The sequence below is a fragment of the Anser brachyrhynchus genome (assembly GCF_964034855.1).
Source record: "Anser brachyrhynchus genome assembly, chromosome: 1".
Taxonomy (NCBI): domain Eukaryota; kingdom Metazoa; phylum Chordata; class Aves; order Anseriformes; family Anatidae; genus Anser; species Anser brachyrhynchus.
The window spans coordinates 80,828,834-80,849,832 of NC_137694.1; the positions used below are offsets into that span (position 1 = coordinate 80,828,834).

At 41.4% G+C, this 20,999-nt stretch overlaps 1 protein-coding gene across 1 annotated transcript; it reads right to left on the reverse strand.

Moving 5' to 3' along the window:
• Positions 1 to 1,665: 1,665 nt before the first annotated feature.
• Positions 1,666 to 20,000, reverse strand: CD9 (CD9 molecule). Its single transcript, XM_080583596.1, has 8 exons — positions 19,817 to 20,000; positions 9,760 to 9,862; positions 6,761 to 6,858; positions 5,483 to 5,557; positions 3,957 to 4,049; positions 3,287 to 3,376; positions 2,699 to 2,782; positions 1,666 to 2,010 (listed from the first exon to the last, which is right to left on the reverse strand). The coding sequence occupies exons 1-8, from the start codon at positions 19,880 to 19,882 to the stop codon at positions 1,945 to 1,947; spliced, it is 675 nt and encodes a 224-aa protein (XP_080439722.1). The 5' UTR covers positions 19,883 to 20,000; the 3' UTR covers positions 1,666 to 1,944.
• Positions 20,001 to 20,999: the final 999 nt, after the last annotated feature.

Consider the following 20,999-nt stretch of genomic DNA (forward strand, 5'->3'; position numbering starts at 1 on the left):
AGGCTAAAGACTCTGCTGTAGTACTTCAAAAAAATGGATGGGGTTGGCATCACAGTGGTGTGAAATGTTACCAGAAACACTGTAGTTAAGAAGGCAATGTGGTGAAGTAGAGATTAATGCACACAGGAAATCCAAATTTAGCTCCTGTAGAAAGAGGCAACAGTGGGAGGTGTAAGCTTAGTCTTCTGGCTATTCAATTGACTTCTATGCCAGTTTGAGAGCTTCCACTATAGCTGATGCCAACCAGCTGCACTCATGCTGTTACACAAACCCACCTCATGAGCTGAGGTGCTAAGCCTGCAGCTGAGTTCATTCCAGTCTTTATTAAGATAAAGAAAAACATGCTTTCCAGCTTGACCTTTTTTTAAAGTGATTTTTTTTTTTACAGAAAGTACTATTAAATAGAATAGTGCAAAATATTACAGAAGAAAGCTGTATGACATGCCACCTAAGTCCTTAGACAACTACAACGCAAAGGTAAGACATCCAAGCATTAGTCTATACCTACTGCCAGACTGCAACCCTCCACAGTCCTGACACCTCTCATGGTAAATGAGAGCTTCCTTACCAGAGAAAGGTGGGAAATACCAAGAATTTTATAGTACATAAAGGACAAAGATCATAAACTTCTAGGAACGTAGCTGAAGTTTTACATGACAGGAACATAGAATACAGGTATAGACCTTACCAGCAAGTTGTGCTGAGGTTTGTAGGCAGCCCCCATCAGATGTTTTAAAGAAAATACTTTTAAAGGCCATTTAGGATTGGAATTACAGGAAAAAAAAGGGCAATTCTTTAGCTAGGGTTTCCAAAATAACACCTCTGCTCCCTCCCACATCTACTTTTAGACTGAAACAGCATAGCCACAGTTCTAGTTGCTGCTGTGAGCAGTGACTGCAGAGCAGTACACTGACTTCTAATACAACTTTTGCTCCCCCCCCTCCCCACTTGGAAGTTTGAGATTTGGTACACTTTCCGTAAGCCCTTGAGACTGTACTTTGCAGGCTTTGGAGAGACAAAGCACAAATCCAGTTACTAAGAAAAATCCTATGAGCACACATTACAGGAATCTGCCTTGTCAAGAGACTGAGGCCACATCAGATGCCAGAGTCATGTCAGCACGCAGGCCGATATAAGAAAGCCCACCTGGCTCCAGGGGAAAGCCCAGACTGTTTGCATCAGGGTACCACTGCCTGCATATCACCAGTATGACAGTCATCCTTTACCATCCTGTGTGAAGACGAGAGTAAAAAAGAAAGTTACATCAGTAACACTAGGTGTATATATATATATATATATATATCATAGAAAAGAAGAATTGTACGCACTGATAAAGTAGACTATGAACAGTCATCTTCGCATTCTTTGAAATCTTCTTCAAAGAAGGCATTGATATCAGAGTTATTTCCTGTGTTATGCTAAACAACCCAGTGATTGAACACACACATTATGCAAGCTCTAATTCATGCTACACATCAAACAGTAATGATTAATAGACACAGAATCACAGAATCGTTTGGGTTGGAAGGGATTTCAGAAGTCATTTGGTCCCAGCACCCCCCGCCATAAACAGGGACACTTTCCACTCAGCTTACTCACAGTCCCATCCAACCTGACCTTGTACACTTGCAGGAGTGGGGCATCAACAACTGTCCCCCACAAACATACAATACATTTTACTCTTTATTAAGTATCAAATTGTCTCCAACATAAATTACATCCAAATTACATAAGTTTCAAGAAAGTCAGATATTTTATGTACAATATTTGTCTTGAGTCAGATATACCTTTACCATTTTAACCTATAGCATAAAAAGCAAACCTACATCAGTACCAAATAAAGCATTAAAAAGGTAACAAATATATAACTTTTTAGAAATGCTTTGAGAACGCTCAAGTTAATGACAAAGATTTTATAGTGCAGGGGTCTTGGATGTCTAGCTCTTAGACCATTTCTCTGTTTCTGCGGATAGCACAGCAAAGAACCATACTGAATATCATGCCGAAAATCTGTAAAGAAAACAAATTCATTAGGAATCATGGGGGAATATTTTAATCAAAATGTAGACAAGCATAGCCGCATAGCTTGTCTTCCTTGCTTAAAGAGCAAGTTAAAATTTTATTCTGCAGTTCATGTCCCTGCCCCTCCTTTCCCTTACATCCCAAAGTTTCAGTCCATTCTCACCAATCCCCTTCTCCCTAAGGGCTTCAAAATAGAATAAAGCTAAGTACTGTTGTAGTCTCTTTAGAAGTCTTCAGCATACTTTCTTGCATCTATATCATATTTCCTCCAGAGAAGTCAAACAAGTGCAAGTTTTCTTACAGCAGTTATTTCACACCTCTAGCAGAGTCTCCAATTAGAAAGGAAACAAAATAAAGAATCCCCGAGAGATAACCAGGATTAAGATTTGTCTGGTAACACGACCAATATCTCTTCACCTTCCATACACCACCCTCACTTAATAAAACTTTGCCACTGGTAAAGCTAGGAGGCAGATCTGAATCCAAAGCAGAAGTAGGGAAATCCCAAACATGCCCCACCTGCTGAGCTGCCTCAAAGCCGTGAGACACACACCTTCATTTTTCCAGTACTTGTCATTAGTGGAACAGGCTCAGACTGCATTGTCAGGCATTGTTCAATAGACTTGTGTATTAAGTACCCTTGGCCACACAGCTACCCTTTAATTTCGGAACTCACCATTATTACAGCAATACCAAGGCCAACTGCTCCAATCACATTCAGTTTTGACTGAAAGACATCATCGATGGCTTTAGGACACGACTGAAAAGAAACAATTCATTAGTTTTGTATGTATGAAAGATGCATTTATTTGCTTGTTTGAGCTCAAGTCTGCAAACTGATGCTACACCTCTGACCAAGTCTACCTGCATTAGAGATGAAGACGCATCTTCCAAAAGTAGCTTTGAACTGGCCTGTATTTTCCACATCTTTATGGAGAGCCACAGATGCTTCCAAAACAAAGTTACTAGAGAAGCAGTAACCTCTTCTTTTCTTTTGGCCTTGCTTTGTCCATCATGCCCCTGAATTTATTGACAAGGACTGCTCATTCTATGTGCAGATTCACACTTCTGATTTCCTGCTGATCCTGTCTACTATAACATTATGTTGATTTTCCACAGCCGGATGGATCATGTAGATCCATCTTGATAGGTACCTATCAAGTGTGACATAAGAATTCACTATGGACTGACAGGTTTTATTCAGAGACACATACCTCATTCTACTCATCTGGCAGAGCTACTAAAGAATTAAGTCATGCATTACCGTTACAGTAAATGACTCAGCCAAGGACTTCTTTGGACAGATATCCATGAACTGCTGCTCAAGACTTCCTGTAACACCACAACAGTTCAGCTGCAATAGAAAACAGGATGAGAACCAGGTTAAATCATCCTTATTTTTGCTTTGTACTTGGTAAAAGGAAGAAGTAGATTACATTAGATTTTATTACAGACCTTATGCAAGTTTGCTTAAAGTCCTGCCAATTTGACTGCTATAAACCTATTTTTAAAAGGCTTTATTGCATTAAAGGACAAGATTCTGAAAGTAAGAGCTAAATCTCATTAAATATATGCATGCCCACATACCAGTGTTGGTGACAGCTTGTACTTATAGATGCAAAGGTGGAATTCTTAAGCATATGCAGCTATGCATACTATGGTGCCTTTAGATCAAGGCCACAGATCTAGAGTTTCCCAGCTTGCTTGTAAGTTCATTTAGGAAAACCGGAACTAGTCCTATGTATTTCAAAGGTTCAAAGGGGCAAAAAGGTATACTGAATTCACTAGTAGTATACAAAAATATCTTGTCCACAATTTGCTACTAATGCTTCTTTGGTTTCTTCTAGCCAGTAAGGTACTATTTTTGTGCACGACACTGGATGTGATAGAAAACTGTTAAATTGCATTAATTCCTAGTTTAACTACGTACTTACAGCAAAATGAAATGCTTTCAAGGTTTCCCTGGCAGCTGGTTGAGATCTCTTTTCATAGGTTTCTGTGTAGAAGTCCTTTAACTCTTCAATAACCTACAAGATAAGAGTTGTATACTGTTACTGTTTTACCTTGATTAATAGTTATAGGACAGTTGTTTCAGATAAAGCAGTCATTAGAACTTCTACAACCTACAATACACATCCTTTTGACATATAGAAAGAGTGGAAACAGTCCATTCTGCACCTGGAACAAGTGAGCCTAAGGTCACCTTAAACGCCAGACCTGAACAGTTAAGTTCTGCTTTCTCTTCCAAGCTATGAGCTCCTAAGAAGAGTGAGAAAACTGTCTTCACTCATTGGTTACACAGAAGTATTTATTTCCTACTTATTTCTGTAACTCAGAAGTCACTATATTCCTCTGTTGCATAATACAAGCAACAAAACAACCCTGAACCTGATCAACAAGTATCCCATATTTAGCACTTCGGCTTCTAGTTTGTTTCAAAAGCAAAATTCAGTTTATTCCACAGAGCATATCTGGAGACAAAGTTTCAGTTGTTCCTGATGTTTAAGACTGTTACCAACAAAAAGAAGCCCAGAGCCACATCTACATTACCAGAGCTTCCTGGGCATAGCAGGCCAGTGCTTCTATATCTAGCTTTCCCCTCTAGTGGCCAACAGCACCTCCTCCATCCACATCGGGCAGTTTTGCTTACCCAACTCTGGTGATGAGGGATAAAACCACTCCTACTCCTGAGGAACTGCTAGACCAGCAATAATCTGTTGTACTCTCAGCCTTACTGAAGGGTAAAAATGGCCTCATCCACAGGGTCTGTACCAAGAACCACCCACTCAGCTTACTGCCATGCAGTCAGGTAGACTCAAACCAGCACAGCAATGCAGTATTCAGAGCATGTCAACATGCACAAAGGAAAATGAGATACTGTGGACTCAAACCTGAGAAGCACAGACTTGTGAGGCAATAACACAAATCAGTCACTGCTTAGATGCAGAAATATTCAGCTTTTAACTGCATTAGCCAGCTTTTCTCTATAAACAGTAAAGCCTCACTGGTGGCCTACTTCACTTCACAGCTCAGACAGGTACTGCCTGGAAGACACCTTTAAAAAGCAACAGCACCTTGGGTTCTGGCTTCTCCACCAGTCTCCTTTTTAAGTCTTAGCATTTACTTAGTTTCTCATTATTTGGCTGGAATGAGTCTCCTCTCCATTATCCAAGTAATCTGTGGGAGATTTGACTAGTACTGGTACACTTTTTAGTAGACTTCTACAGGCACACAGGCCCATCAACTTTAAAGACAAGTCAAAGGCCAGAATAAGTTTCAAGAAAATTACACTGCAGTTTAAGACCTGCAGCTTCAGGGAAAAAAAAACATTTGTATTTAAAAACCATGTCACTGAAAGAGTCCAATTATTAGATGTGGTCTTTCAAATGATGAACACCCACTTTGAGGTCTCAGACAAGAGGTTTTGTTGATTTTTTTTGGTTGTTTAAGAGCAACCTACCTTTTCTTTATTTGCAAATCCCCAGATGGCAGCAGCAATTTCAAGGGCGAAAATCACAAACAGGAAGACAAAGAACTAGAAAAGAAAGACCATGTCATTAGTCAAGGCCATCGCACCACAAAACAGCAGACATACACACTTGCAAGCTTGTCTGGTCCCTAGTGTTAAGCCTTGTGGAAACTGTCACTCAACCAGTTTTCAGTTGAACGTTTGAAACACTGGTAAAAGCAGGGAATATTGCAATCAGTCAGCACTTCCTCCTGGCAGCGTCAGAAAGCCTGGCAATGTTTCCCAAGCAGAAATCCTGCTTTTTGATCAGTGTTAATTAAAACCAATCATCTGTTAGCTCAGACTTTGAAGTTGCACAGGTCACCCAGACACATCAACAGTTAACAATAATTCTTTTCTCCAATTTATCACCCTTATTGCTTTAGTATTCATTACTTAATACCTAGTATGCCACCAACTCCCTGAGAACTAATGGTCACTTCTGTTGTCTCCTATAAAAACAGAAATAAAAACAACATCTCTGTTTAATTGACTACCAGGTCCAAAACACCCCAACTATTTAAAGGCACTTTAAAGAGAGATTCAGAACTAAAACAAAGAGGCTAGAGGCATCATTTTGCAAGAAATATAAAGCTTCTTGCATGACACATAAAGGGAATTGTTCTCTCACCAGCTATAGTAGTCTTTTATTAACAAAGTCTTCTGGTTATTTGGATGAGTAGCTCCACCAGAGGTACAGATGTGCCTGAACCCAATAAGCCACTGGCACCTCCAGACCAAAAACAATAGGGTTGCTTTCTAACAACTGACTTGAAGAGCACTTGTCAATTAGAAAAGCCCATGCAGTGATTACAAACAGTAGAGGCTTGTTGTTTCAAGGATCAAATACCCCAGTTCTTCTCTCAGAGATTTAAAGACAGCATTCAGAATTCAGGACAAACTGTTTAATAAATAGCACTAGTCTTACCAAGATTTTTATTCGGCATTCACACATCTTCCCAGTCTTCATACTTAGAGTTAGTGAGATTTAGACACTAAAGTCATTCTGCTTTCAAATATAACATACATATTTGGATTCAGTACCAGAAGTGGGAACTAAGTGTCTTTATTTCGTATTTTAGCATTATGTAGGTGACCATGAGTTAAACCACTATGGAACCCAACCAATCAGTATCTGCTCCCTTTAACTGCACAGCCAACTGTGCAGTTGGCTGCTCTTTTCTTTTCACACTTAAATTTTAGCACTATTGTTTAAACACTTGCACTTACCAGGCCAAGCATACACTGTGATTCCTGCAATGCACCACAGCATCCCAAGAAGCCAACCAGCATCATCAGTGCACCAGCTCCAATTAGGATGTAAACTCCTAGGAGGAGAAAAAACAAAGAAATTGGTATACAAGCTAGTTGAGTCCTCAGCAGCAAGGATTAGTTGCTCCATAAATAAACCTTGGCAAAAACTAGAGCTAAGTTTCTTTACTGAGGTGTTCCAAGCAAAAGACAGCTGTGCTTAACTTTCAAAGCAAGCATCTCAAAACTTGTGGGGAAACTATTGATAAATAAAAGCTTCAGCTTATGACAGTTGATGTGCACCACAGTTACAGTTTCATAAGTTTTAGAAAATGGGCAAGATAATGCTATCTGAGCCAAACCATAAATACACATTTAAAAACTGGCTCAGAACCAGAATTACACTTATTTTCAGATGAGGAGTGTGCTGCAGTTAGTTGGAACTAGTGATTTTATCAGTATCTGAGAATTCTTGATATCTACCAGCTCCAGGAGGACAGGTATCACAAGGCATCACAATGATCTGCCATAAGACTTTAAATGCTTCCCTACCTTGCTTTTCCATCAGAAAACACTGAATTATTTTGTCAGCCACAGTGGTAAAAGCCTATGCTTCAACTACCTAATCCAACAGCCTCTAACTACAAGTAATTCAGCATCTTCTGCCTTTATGAAAGCATATACTTCTTTAAACCAAGTGGTTAAGTTTGAAGACCATTTTGCCTAGAATTCATGTAAGAAATGTGTTGGAGCACAGAGGGCAAACGCTTCTGGGCTAAAGGACTCCCTTATGCCAAAACATCTCCCCCTAATCTTGGGAACTACCAGCTTAGGAATGAATTATAGATGCTCATCCACTAAATGCAGCAAGAGGTAGCTAGGAAATCACAAGTCACAAAGGATGGCAGATAAGTATCACTGGTGAAACATGATATTAAAAAGAAGTACCAGCACAAGGCATTCCTTTTGAATATAACTTAATATACATAGTACTGTAAGAGTTTGACAATAGTATGTATGTTCCTTTTGAGAGATGAAGGGATACAGCTGTGGTTTTGGGTAGCTTGACATTTCTATCAATACAGATAAAAAGTTCTGGTCTCTAGAGACCCAATCAACATTGAAGTTATACTTAAACATTTGCAAGTTCTATTTTCTAGATGCACACTAACAAATATTAACTGCCAAAACAAACATCTACTTAATTAAGCATATATAGCTGAATATTCCTGACATTTCTTATCAGCAGGAAATTCCGGCTTTCATTTCATTATCCCAGTTGAAATGTTTTCCATCATGGGAAGAAAAAAGTCCATCAGAACCTCTTATTTAAAAGTTTATTTTCAGTAGTATAGATCACTTCAGAGGTAATTGACACATTCTTTTAACATACCATTGAAAACAGCAGCTAATAATTAGTCCCATAAAACAAACCAATAATTCCTATTAAACTTTTTAAACTATAAGTTAAACTGAGTTCTTAAGTAGTTTCGTTTCACTATTTAGCTGCATGCAGCCAGTGGCTTAAATATCACATCATAAAACTTTCATACATTTTATGAGGTGAACGAGTTGTTTTAGACTACCCAAAATTAGACTTATTAAATATTCAGTTCAACTGCTAAGTTTAGATTTGTTCCCTTCCCAAGGTCCCACTAAAAGCATCTGGAAATCTCCTTGGCAGCTGCAAGAACAACCCAGCTTACTACCATGTCAGCATATCAACAGCTAAATACAAGCTTTCTTATAGATGAGCGATATGCATGCTTGAGGAATGCAGGGACGTCATGATGACGTAGAAGTATCTTGATATTCCCAACTATGGCCCCTAAAAAAGCCTTTACTCTGATTCCAGACAGTACGCTTAGTAGGCACAGGCTACTCTGGTATCCAAAAAGGACAGTATGAGTTGCACCTATCAGGATGACTTATACTGTTTTTACTGACCCCTTAGACATTTGTTTGGATGCTGGAACAGCTCAAGTTAACTCACCACAAGGAAGCTTACCTGGCAACAGGAAGACCGACCTAACCATGCTGGGGATGGCTACTTAACACAGCACAGGACACAGCAAGTCCACATGTTACAGTGACATGAAATATATGTATAATGAGCACCCAAGTCTAAGGTGGCAGATATGTGCGAGAAAGGTAAATATTTTATTTTTCTCTGTTCCCAAGTGTTGGAAGTCTTCAAGCTCAGCTATTGTTTCAAAAGAGTTTGAGCCCTCCACTGATGATAACCAAAGGAACATGTTCCTCTGTCCAAGCCCAACAGCAGGAGTAGAGATCAAAATCTTTCAGTTAAGAGTTCCTAAGCAAGTCAGATTTTGAGAAATCAGAATAACAAACTAAAACCATGCATCTCTATCACCTAGTTGGCAATCAAGCTATCCTAGCTTGTGAAAAGCCTTGACTAAGATCTTTTAAGACCTGAAAATATTGAGGAGTAACTTCTACCTGGCCTATGTAAAACTACAGTGATCTAGGTTGACTGTAATAGTTGCTCATATAGACTAAGATATTGGACATCCTTTTGAATATGTTAGTATACATTATACTGTAAGAGTTTGACAATAGTATGTTCCTTTTGAGAAATGAAGGGATACAGCTGTGGTTTTGGGTAGCTTAAGTTAGTCAATTCAGAGGAAAAAAATAGTTATTCATGTCACTAATTTTATTTTAGAGTGAAATTTTGCTGACTCACATCTGCACAAAGCATCAGGAAGATACATTCCCCATGTTTACCAGGAGTCCGTGGTGCTCACTAATAACACTTACAGAGGCAGCCAGCCCAAGAGACACTACTGCTCTCAGCACTAGAGCTCAGAGCACCAGCCAAGGGGAGCTGTTCTCAGCCTGACTGAGGCTGTTAAGGACTACTTTGTCTGTAGCCTTGAAGAAAGGCTTATAAGTAGCTAGGGACTCCAGGAACAAAAGAGTAACCTATCCCACTGAGTTCTCATCTCATACCTTACCTGTATAAAATGTTGTGTTGTTGGATTCCAGTTCAAAGATGCTTTTGGTCTGTGAATCAAACCGAAGCCATAGTCCAATTGCAAGAACTGCTGTTCCTGCAAGCTGTAAGAACAAATAAACCTTGTTAAATAATACCAATTACTATATTCCCCCCTGCACTAACAGCAGCATCAGAAGTAATCACAGGATGCAGCTCTGTTATTTAACAAGCTGGTGACAGAAAACCAGCATAAAGATAGGTATACCAAAACAAGAATGAAGTAAATTCCTGACATGAGGCATCTTGTTGACAGATCTGCTTACCTATTAAACTATAGCACAGGAGAACAATGCCATGCTTGTTTTTAACTGAAAGTCCTCTAGGTTTACAGAACTGCCAAGTGTCAGATTTTCCACTGCTCTCTCCACCCATGGTTTTGTTCTGGGTGACTGTAACAACACTGTGTAGCTTAGTGATCTTATATCCTCACTATGAAGGACAGGCATAATGCAAGGAAAAGCACCTTGTGATTTATAAGGAGAGATAAAAGTTTTAGCACATTAAACAACCTGATGAGAGTTCAGTATACTGCAGTACTGAACTTGGAAAGAACATTCTCGCTTGTAAAGCAGGGGCGAACTAGTGCGCTAAATAACCACACCGACAAGAAGCAGAAAATAAAGGCTGCTAAAATAGCAACATTGCTGCATGCTGATCCAGAACAATAAAATTAAGTTTTAGATAATATTTAGCTTTCAATATATTGCCTTTGCTTGTGTGCCTCCAGGTTCCTTTTGCATTTGTGACAAGTTTATTTATAAAGTAGCTTCTGGATGAAACATCTGGCTGAAGGCATCACAGAAGTGTTGCAAGAAATAAGGAATTGCACTCGTGTGGCAAATGCTGGCAGTTTGCTTTGAAAAGACCAAGAAGCCTGATCTTATATGCTCTAAGAAAGCAAGCTGAGGTTTTCTTGTGTGAAAAAAAAACACTGAAACAGAACATGACAAACTAGAAAATTAGACTGTTTTTCACCTCCTTCTTCTTTCATTGGGACACCATTTAACTAACAGAAGAAAAGTTCAAGACAGAAATATCACGCATGTAGCAACAAATATAATTTTACAAAAAGCAGTAAACTTGAAGCTTAGCAAGTCCAGAACTTCTGTTGGGCTAATCATGCATAAAAAGCCTTATCTTTAAGAAGTCCCTTCTAGAAGTCAACAACATTCTTTATTTATCTCCAAGAAACCGGGAAGAGTTTACTTTAAAATGCCAGTTTTCAGCAAGAATATGGAAAGAATTCCCACAGAAGGCTTATGTGAACACTTAGACACCACATCTAACCCCTGGCCCTGTGCTCTCCCCAAAGGGAGAGCAAGAGCCCTTTCTGCATACTGCAGGAATATTTATATTTACTGAAGGCAGACACACCTTTGTTGCCTATAGCAATCTTTTCTAACCTCCTAAACTTGCTCTCCAAAAATCTTGGAAGATCAATACAGGACAAAGAATCAAGTTAAGCATGGGTTTAAGGGAAGATGCCCCCCTTGTAGCTTCTCAGCAGGAAGTACCCTAACTGAAGTCTTCAAGGGCTCAGGTATTAGCAAAGAAAAGTGAGAGGGTTAACTCACAGAGGGAGCCAACCCTGCTGGAAAAACCAGCACTACTTGTACAGCAGGCACCTGCGTGCCAAGCCGGCCCCAAAGAGGAGCTGCAGGGCTGAAGCTGGGAAAGAGATGAAGTGATACATAATGCATAAATAGCCAAACCCAAACAGAGGTTTCCAGACCTATGCAAAGGACACTATTAGTGTCATGTATGCGTAGGCACAGGGTTACTCACAAAGTGCACAGCAAGAACAAAGCCTGCACAAATCCAGAGCCTCCCTTGTTAGAAATATGCTGACAAAATAATTTAAGTTATGCTGAAGAACCTTGATGTAGTACCCAGTATGTTGTAACACTGTACTATCTCAATTTATCATGCTGTAGCACTGCCTCAGGGGAAGGGAAAGGTACAAGAATTGGACTGGCAGCGAGAGGAGTTGCTGCTCCAGCTAATGCTTGCTGCTACAGCATCACCTGGAAAAAAAAAGCCTTTACAATCTCATCTCACTTCACTACTTTACTTCAAACACCAGGAGGGCTTGGTTGTGGAAAACCTCTCATGCACTTCTAACTTACCTTCAAACCACCCAGTATTTAATACTCTGCTAAAGCTCTACTTTCTGTGGTCTTTTAAAAGCCTTCAGCTTTTATAGGCATCTGGATCTGGAGCATCAGAAGAAGCCTCCAGCTTCTTCTTGCTTTAAGAACTCCTGAATTTCAGAGCCAAGAGCCTAAGCATGCTTGGTTGTGTGCAGCTAGATATTTCTACTGTTTGACAAGCCTCAGTGTTCAATCAGGGAGCTGGAGAGCTGTGCTGCAAATGGTACAGAGCACAGCAAAGTTTTGTACAACTAAAGCCAGAGTTTGTACTCCAGCAGATCTTTAGAGGCCAGACTATGCAGACTGTGATAAAACTAAGAAACAGTACGCTGTGTAGATAATCTTACAAGTCCAAGCAAAGCAGAAGGTTGTGTTAACGATCTTCCAGATAAACAAACTGGTTGGTTAACATTAGGAAGACCTGGCATACTTGATATGGCTCCTTTCAAAGTACAACCTTAACATGCACACACCCACCCAACCACCATAAAGTTCATTATGGTGTTTTCTCCTTTGGAATGTGGCCATCCTGTGGAAAAAAAAAAGTATGATCACAGAGAAGCAAGGGACTTACGATTGGAAGACTGAATAGTAATAATGCTTGATGTTAGCAAACTACTCAATAGCACTAAAACACCTATGCTTAAAAAAAAACAACGCAATCCTTCTCTTCACAGTGACCTAAAAACTCAGCTCCCTCTTGCAAAAAAAGGAAAGTGACTTTTTGCTTGTTTCTTAAGGAAAGCAGACTTGTGTTTAATGCTTGAGTTCTTCCTACCCGCAATGACCACTGAACTAAAAATGGAAATTTTAAAGCTGAAGGTTAGAAAATAATTTAAGACTTCACATTTTCAACAAAACATCTGAGTAAGGAGAGATTTGGGAACTAATTGGGTCTCAGAGGAAGAGACAAGAACAGCCCCATTGCACTCCTTGCTGGCAGAAGCAGCAGCTCAGGTTGCTCCAGATCACTAGCAGGCACATGAGCAGCATTGCTGTTCCCCTGATGCTACTTCGGCAGCTTCCAATAGCAGTGGTGCGATAGCTTTAGTAGCTGTGTTTTTCCTCCCTGATAAAGGGGTTCAAGCTCCCTGCCCAGGTTGCTTGGAAGCAGAGCCACGGGTGGCAGCAGCAGATCTGCTCCAGAGGTTTTTTCATTCCAAGTGTTTTCCCAATTTAACAGACCAGCGTTCTGCATTGTCATAGGAGTTGAGTAATACCGGATATTTCCAACTAGAAATATCCTGTACTGAAACAAATTTAACAAAGAATAAAACTGTCTCTTCCTGAAGCTAGCCACTCTGTATATGCGTAACACCTACAAAACTAAAAACAACTGTTTTTCTGTGCTTATGAAATATATTGGAAAGATTTTTGTAGTAACAGCTATTGGCAAAGGAACTCAGGAGAAAACTTTTACCAGTCTGACCAAAATTTGTAGTTGAAGGGATACTATTCACTTACTGTATTGGAAAAAAGTTTGTGGCAGCAATACTCCCGTAATAGCATTTCCTGGCACAAGTATAATACAGACATCCCTGCTCAAGCTAGCTATGCTCCCCTTGCTTTTCCATAACCACTACTAAGCATCTTAGAGCTCCCAGCTCATTTCTCCTTGACTCATGTCTGTTTTACAGCCACGAAGGACATATGCTAAACAAGGATAAAAATCCCTGGTTATTCCTCTTCTAGTCCTATGGAGTCGTCTTGTCATTTTTGGCATCACATGCAAACATATCCATTGCTTCAAATGCTCTGCTCCTGAATGTATCCCTTTGGCTGCTGCAACAGGAAAGAAGTGGCCTTTTCAATCTTTTCAAATATAGCCCTGCACCTCTTCTAGCAGATCTTCTGTGTTCAGCATTTCTCCCACTCATGCAGTCTTACAAGTGCCTTCCAAGTCAGCCCTTCCCACTGCTAAGGGCTTGCTTATTTAGAGTACATCATGGTATTTATCTTCAACAGTAGGCTTCCAAGAGACAGCTGACAAAGAATCTGTACCACAGCAGAAGACAGTTATTCTATAATTGAGATGAGAAACAGCCAATCTATTCTGGAGGCAGAAGCTATACAGGATTTTCTGCCTCCTCCTTTCCACCATACTTTGGTTAGCTTCAGCATCACTTAGCAGTGCCAGGTCACTGGGGGAACTATCAAGCAATTTCTGTCAGAACTTTTTTGCAAAACCACCTGAGGTTTCACAGATAGTCTCCTAGCACAAAGCTTTCACAGGGAGTCATTAGGTTTCATGATATTGCTCTAAAAACACATTAAAAGTTACCACATGAGCTGTTCAGGCTAGAAATTTCTACTTTTATTAACATATCCCATGATATAGCAGTGTCAGCACACAATGACCCTACTTTGGGAACCTGGAAAGCTTGTTTAGATTTAACCACTCTTTTGCAAGGGCAGTTTTGTTCAGTCCCTTCTAAACTTGTCACCTTGAAAAAGCGTGATCCCCTCAGTCACCCACGTGCTGCAGACACCTCACAACAGATCACCTTTCCACACACAGAACCGGCTCTCAAGGGGCTTAAGGTCCAAGCAGTTAGCAAGTCCTGACAGCTGGCTATTAAAGCCTAGACTTGAGACCCATAGTAATTACCCCTCAGGTTACTATCACCTCTTCCTCTACATCCACAGCATAGAGGCAGGGACAGGGAAGAAATGAAATTCTGTAGGAAATCTTGAGGTATGGATTGAAGCCAAAAAAAAATTTTGTACAGAAAACTCTAGTTTCTTCTATGTTAGCACAATGGCCAAGCCTATAGGCAACTTACACCAAGTTCATGGCACTACCTCTAGCAGAAGGTAAATCTGCATGTGGAATTATAACAGTCAAAAATCAAGGCTGTTCTCAGTGTTGTCAGCTCAGCACTGCATATCACAGAAGACTAAAGGTTTTCTTGAAGTAAAAAGGTATGTCAGGCCTCTACATGACTGTTCTTTATGTAGGTTTCACCCAGAGTATGCTAGGAGTACACTGAAAAAGCCATCATCTTCTCTTTACATCAGAGAAAGACTTACAGCTAAAAATTGATTCAGATCTTCCTCTGCATAAAAGACAACTTCTTTCCTCACCATGGAAGAGAGCATATGAACAGGACCAGCAGCATAACTTTTGCAGAACACATATGCAAAGAAATTGAGAGCATTAGATGGCATTACAAGGAGTAATGAAGTACTTGTTTCTGTCTTGTTACCTGCTGGTGCTGTCTAAATGAAGACCCATAAATGGTAAAAACAAATTAGGTACAATGTTACTCTAAACATAATTACAACATCAGTGTTATCCACAAGAAAACACTTTTGAATTTCTGAAAAACACCCAAACTTTCCCAACAGACATGCAATGAGTATTAACAGTTATAAAAGAAGTTGCAGCTATTTCAAAACTTTGACGGGGGAGGGGATAGGTTGGAAAGGAAGTACTTTCTTTCTGCTTAAGCTGGTCTCAAGAATGCTGTGGGCTAAGTTAATGTCACAACATTTATTGCAATAAAATGGCGCTCCAGTACAGTAAGAGCAGCATTACAGAATTCCTGAGCCAAAGCCAAGACCAAGGCCCATTTCATACAAGTTCCTATTCAGAAAGAAGTCTACTGTACTCACAATTTAAATTGCAAATAGGAGCTGGGACTGCTAGAACTACAAATACATGTAGCTGGCTTCTGAACACAACATCCTCTAGCTCCATTCCTGACTTCACATGAATTTTGCCCGAGTTAAAATCCCTTAAGCTGAACCAAAGCAGCATTTAGTTCATGCACTGCAGTCAGCAGCTAATCAGTTGATTACAGAAAGCAAAACAAACTTCTGTTGCTTTTGTATGCATCTATATATGCACACAAACATGTGTATGTGTATATTTCTGTCTAGCCAGCAAGTTGCCTTCTCCACTTGAAGAGAGAATATCCTCTGAGGAAATCAGAGCATCAAACTGGCTGTTCCAGGTGCAATATAAATAGCTGAAGTTATATACCAGAACAAAGTCACATCTTCAAGTTAAAATAAGAGACCTCCAGGCCTGATCTAACTAATCTTGCTTTAGCAGGAACTCCCGTAGACAGATATGCTTGTTTATGAAAGACAAAACACACTCTGAAGGGCTCAGATTGTAGAGCCTGGACAGGACAGTTGCCTGATAACATAAAGGAGCAAGAAGGTAATTCCTTGCAAAGACTTGGCATGAACTCTGACCATACACTACAGCACTTCCTTGGTTATAATACATTAAATTGTAAACATTAACAGCAGACTTCTTTGTATTCCAGAAAATTCACTAGGGAAAACTGGCATTAAGTTTAATGATGCAAGTCCTGAATTTTAATCATCAGAAGCAAGTTAGCAGAAGGAGACAGAGGCACATGGTTGGTATACACAGCCATGTCAGGAGCTCACACAACACAAAGCTGCTTGGAACAGCCTCCAGTTTTGTTAGGAAGAGACTTTGTCACCAAGCCTGAGTAAACCCAGTGAGCTCAGCTGGAAGTGCTAACTCTTTACACAACTCAAGGTAATCAAGCACATGCTCACACCAAGGTTATTCAAAACCAGCTTCAGTGAGAAAACTGCACCATTCAGTTTAAGGCACGTCATGTGATATTTCCATTGTTTTCTTGCCCAACTCAAGCTGGCATGGCAGAAAATCTTTACATTAGGTCTTTATAAAATCTTTATGAGACCGCCCACCTCCCTTCGCCACCCAAACTCAAACACCAAACTTTCAGAAGACCTAAATTAGTGTGGCTTTGATTACACACAGGACCAAAGATGACACAGCCAGCGCAGATAACGTTATGACAGAACAACAGCATGCAAGCACACTGGCCATAACAAAAGCAAGAAAAGTAAAAAGAAAAGCTATCAGTCTTATTATGCTTATAACCTAGCTCAGCATCCTGTGGATAGCCTCTTTGGGAAGGGTATCGGAAGAGGGCAGAGCAGGCAGTGGTATTTCCTGGGACTAACCTCCCAGTTTACATGTCAAACATTTACAGGCTATGCAAAAATGCAGACAGTACCTTTGGAGATGAAAAATGAACTGAAGGCTTGAACCACTAACCCACAATATCTGGTTCATATAAAGTAGCACCTACTGTGCAGACAGGCACATCTCTTCCCCTGAAGCTTCCTCTTTTCAGACTCTGAACCCCTTAGCTCTTGCTCACTCTTTCAATACAGCTATGCCCTACCCAGGGCTCAGCCAGTTGTGAACCTACAAGTCTCTAGCATGTGTCATTTATCCCACCTCCCCCCACTCTCTCTTCAGGTTGAAGAACCTTAATTCACTTTATGCTTTCTAACAGCAGAAACCCTCCTCTTCCTTTCCCGAGCATTACCAAGCTTCCACTATGTTCCTTTCAAGGTAGGCAGAAGACCAGAGCAGCACACAGTAGCTTTTCATAAAACTACTGTAAACCCTTTTCCCCAAGGACTTCATCCCTGTGACAGTGGTTGCCTCTGAGCCCACCAATTTATAATCCTGGGCTGCCTTCTGCTCCTGTACACATTCACTGCAGGCAGATATCAAGTAATGTCACATACTGCTTCGTCACATAGCCTCTTCAAGTCCTACTGCTACACCAGCATGCGCCCATCTTTATTGTCCTGAATGCTAGCCTAGCACCAAAGTGTTACCTCACATACTTTTCCAGTTTAGGTAAGAACGTATTGACTACCATGTACTTTCTGCATGGAAACTCTGCTGGTCCTCTCCACTGCAAGAGACCTTCTCTTTGCATCTGCCCTCATCTCATCCCTGCCTCTGCTCAGGCAGGGGCTTTATACCTGCCAGGATCTTAGTCCAGGACTGCCTAGCTCCCCCAAGAACCCTTATTCTTCTAGGAGACAAAGAAATAAACTAACAGTAATGAGCACTCACTCCTCCTCCTACATAGATTCTGGCTTTTGAAGGCTTCAAAGCTACCTTGATTCTTCCTTCTCCTTACAGTAGCCATTCTCTTTCTTCCATAGTGTCACATTATCTCTATCTGTACAACAACTTTGTTTTAATAGAATCTTCTCCTCTGCCTATTCCAGAGGCATCACATATGCCACTCTACATCCTCCAGAAAAAAAATAAAAAATAAAAACCAAGAGCATCAAGTTTGCTGCATCCAGTTCCCTGGCCCTGAGGTGGGTGGCGAGCAAGATGTTTTAACCTAAGCACAGTGCATTGACAGTTCTGAAGTAACTGAAGTGTGACCCTGGAAAGTTTTTAAGCAGCATTTTTCTTGCTGTTGTTTTACAAGCTTTTCATCAAGAGGTCAGTTCAAACTTGTGAGGGATTTGAAGTCACAGACAGGTTATTACACAGAACAATCATGAGGTCTTCCCCAAACACACCAAGCAAAGTAAAATCTTGCAGAACTTCACTCCTAGCACACTTTCATACCCAGACCAACTATGGTATTTAAGGACTCTGGTAAGCCTCCTAGTCTAGTGTCTAGGAGTAGAGTATTAGTTGAGTTTGCTTTGGTAAAAGTAAGATTTAGTAATAACTTAAGTAATCTTATTACATTTTTCTATTTGAACTGCCAGCATTTATAAACTTACTGTCTTTCTTTGGACATAGCTTCAGCTGATTTTCTTTTTTTTTTTTTGTTTTAATAACCTCCCATACCCAGCTCTTTTGCTCTTCCTGCTTCTTCTCACCCTCTCTCAAGTCTCTTACCAAGGCAGATAATCGAAGGTGTCTAATACGACAACTGTAAATATCTGCATATTTGTTGCAGACCATTTATATTGCTCACTTCTGCTTTTGAGGCAACTTATTTTAAAAATAAATACATAAATTTGATCACAGCTTCATGCAACCTTTTATTTTCTGCTGGTTCAGGAGACACACTGGCTCTAACTATATCATTGTCACCCCTGCCAATTAGCTCTTGGACAATAACATCCATACTAATATTGTATTTGAACACCCCCCCACAGGCTGTTGTAGTGGAGTACAAATACCTACAGTGAGCTCTAAGAGCCAAGGCCTACTACAGTTGGTTTACAAGCATCCGTATCCACAGCAGACACCAGCTGTTTACTTTCAGCAGCTGTTTACTTTCACTGCCTACTGATGCAAGCAGCCACTTGGAGAAGCAGCAGCATTAGTCTCCATTGACTTCTCTCTTACAAGAAGAAAGAACATTAAAGACAAACAACACTGAATTCAGACATCCATGCTTCAACTTCTTGAGAAACAGTCATAACTTCTGAGTTATGCCACGCTTCCTGATCGCACCTGGCAGACAAGAAACAGTTGTGCCAGAAACTGCACTGAAGACACGAATTCCACTCATGGTGGTGTGCTCCTACAGGTTAAACTGTCTCAGGATTTTCTCAAAGAGGCGTTGCCAGTAAGACTTGATGCAGATAACCCAGATTTAGCTGAGGGTTCCCCCAAGACAAGTTCATACACAAAACAACAACGACTCCAAGCGCTAGTTTGCGAGAAATTAGTTCCCCACCCTGTAACAGCCTGCACACCAAAACAGTCTCCAGAAGCACAACTAGCAGTGAGAATTTCCACACAAGCGTGGTAAGAAAAAAAACAAACAACAACGAACAAACAAAAAAAACCTGCCTTTATATCTAGCACCCCCCCCAACACACACACATTAACAGGCAGGATACACAGTGGCTCTAGAACAACTAAATGAACAAAAAATAAACAAAAAAAAAGAAAAAATGGTGCAAATCGTATATAAAAACAGCAACGAGCTGACTACGAACCCTACCCAGGCTCTCTTGCCGACTGCACGGCGCGTTAAGGCTGCAGCAGGTCCCTCAGCCCCCCAGCTCTAGAGGGAGCGGGCAGAGGGTCCCGGGCAGCCCCTCCGCCCCGTCCCCCTGCGGCTCCCTTACCCAGAAAATAAAGTTGAAGCCGAAGAGCAAGTACTTGATGCACTTAGTGCCTCCTTTGACGGGCATCCTGCGGGCGGGCGAGGGGGCAGTGTGCGTTCACAGGCCGATCGAGGAGCAGCAAAGCCACCTTCCCACAGCGCCACTCCTTAAATCCGCCTCCCCTCGCCTCCCCCCGGGGCTCTCCTCCCCCGGCAGCCCGGCCCCGGCAGCCCGGCCCTTTCTCCTCCCCCTGCCCAATGACTTCTCCCGCTGCCCTCCCTCCGCACCTGCCCCGTCCCCCGCCTCGGGGCGCCCGTTGGGGTTGCTCCGAGGGCTGGCGGTGGCACCGGGGGGCTGTCGCCCAGCTGCGCCCCCCCCCCCCCCGGCTGCCCCCGTAGTCCCTGGGTAGTCCCTGCTGGCATGCTGCGAGCGAAAAAAGGGGTGGGGGCGTGCAGGACGGTGCTCTGCCGGCTCCAATGTGGGTTTAGTTTGCCCTCGGTGCCTCAGCCTGGTTTAGGTGGGTGGCGGTGTGAGCTCACGGCAAAGTTGAATCGCTTTCGTGGCGGCTGTACAGAGCTGGAAGAGCACGGTTTGGAAAAACCAGGTGGGGTGTTGCTAACCGGCAGCTGAGCGTGGTGCCTGGTTGTGCGCCTACCCTCAGTTCACCCCGGTTGTTAGACAAAGCTTGTAACTTGCATCTCAGTGAGGAAGTTCCTGTCGGTTTTAAAAGGATGTTCAACACAGCTTCTGAATCTTTTAGGAATGAAAACTGAGGCTTCATACCTTAATTTATCCTTAATAGGATGTGATTAGAAATTCAGCAGTTACTGAGAGTCAAAAGAAAACCCAGGCAGAACGGAAAGCACAGAAAAGAGTTACTGAAATGCAAATAAAAACACGTTGGAGTTATTGTTGCCAAAATAAATGGTAAGACAGAGTACATTCCAGAGCTGATGTGCTAGAGGAGACATTGAATTGGGCAGCTGCTTCCCAGAGCAGGTTGCAAAATATTGATATGCTTCCACTAGAAAGCAAGGTAGAAAAGTACAGAGCTAGAAGAAATTCAAAGATGATCGTGAGAGCACAAGCAGAGCCAAACCAAGAGGCTTCTGTCAGTGCTGCACTGCTTGTAGGAGCAGAAAGGGACTGTTCTGCTGCTCTTGATTTGGGGCCTCTGATGCAATGGACCAGTAGCAGCCCACGG

What these genes read in the sequence shown, in the direction of transcription:
- CD9 (XM_080583596.1), bottom strand. Translation starts at nt 19,882, where the DNA reads ATGCCCGTCAAAGGAGGCACTAAGTGCATCAAGTACTTGCTCTTCGGC. An exon ending in CAACACAACATTTTATACAG is followed by an intron (nt 6,859 to 9,759) that starts GTAAGGTATGAG and finishes TTCTCCTCCTAG; the next exon opens with GAGTTTACATCCTAATTGGA. An exon ending in CTGAGTCATTTACTGTAACG is followed by an intron (nt 2,783 to 3,286) that starts GTAATGCATGAC and finishes GTTTCTTTTCAG; the next exon opens with TCGTGTCCTAAAGCCATCGA.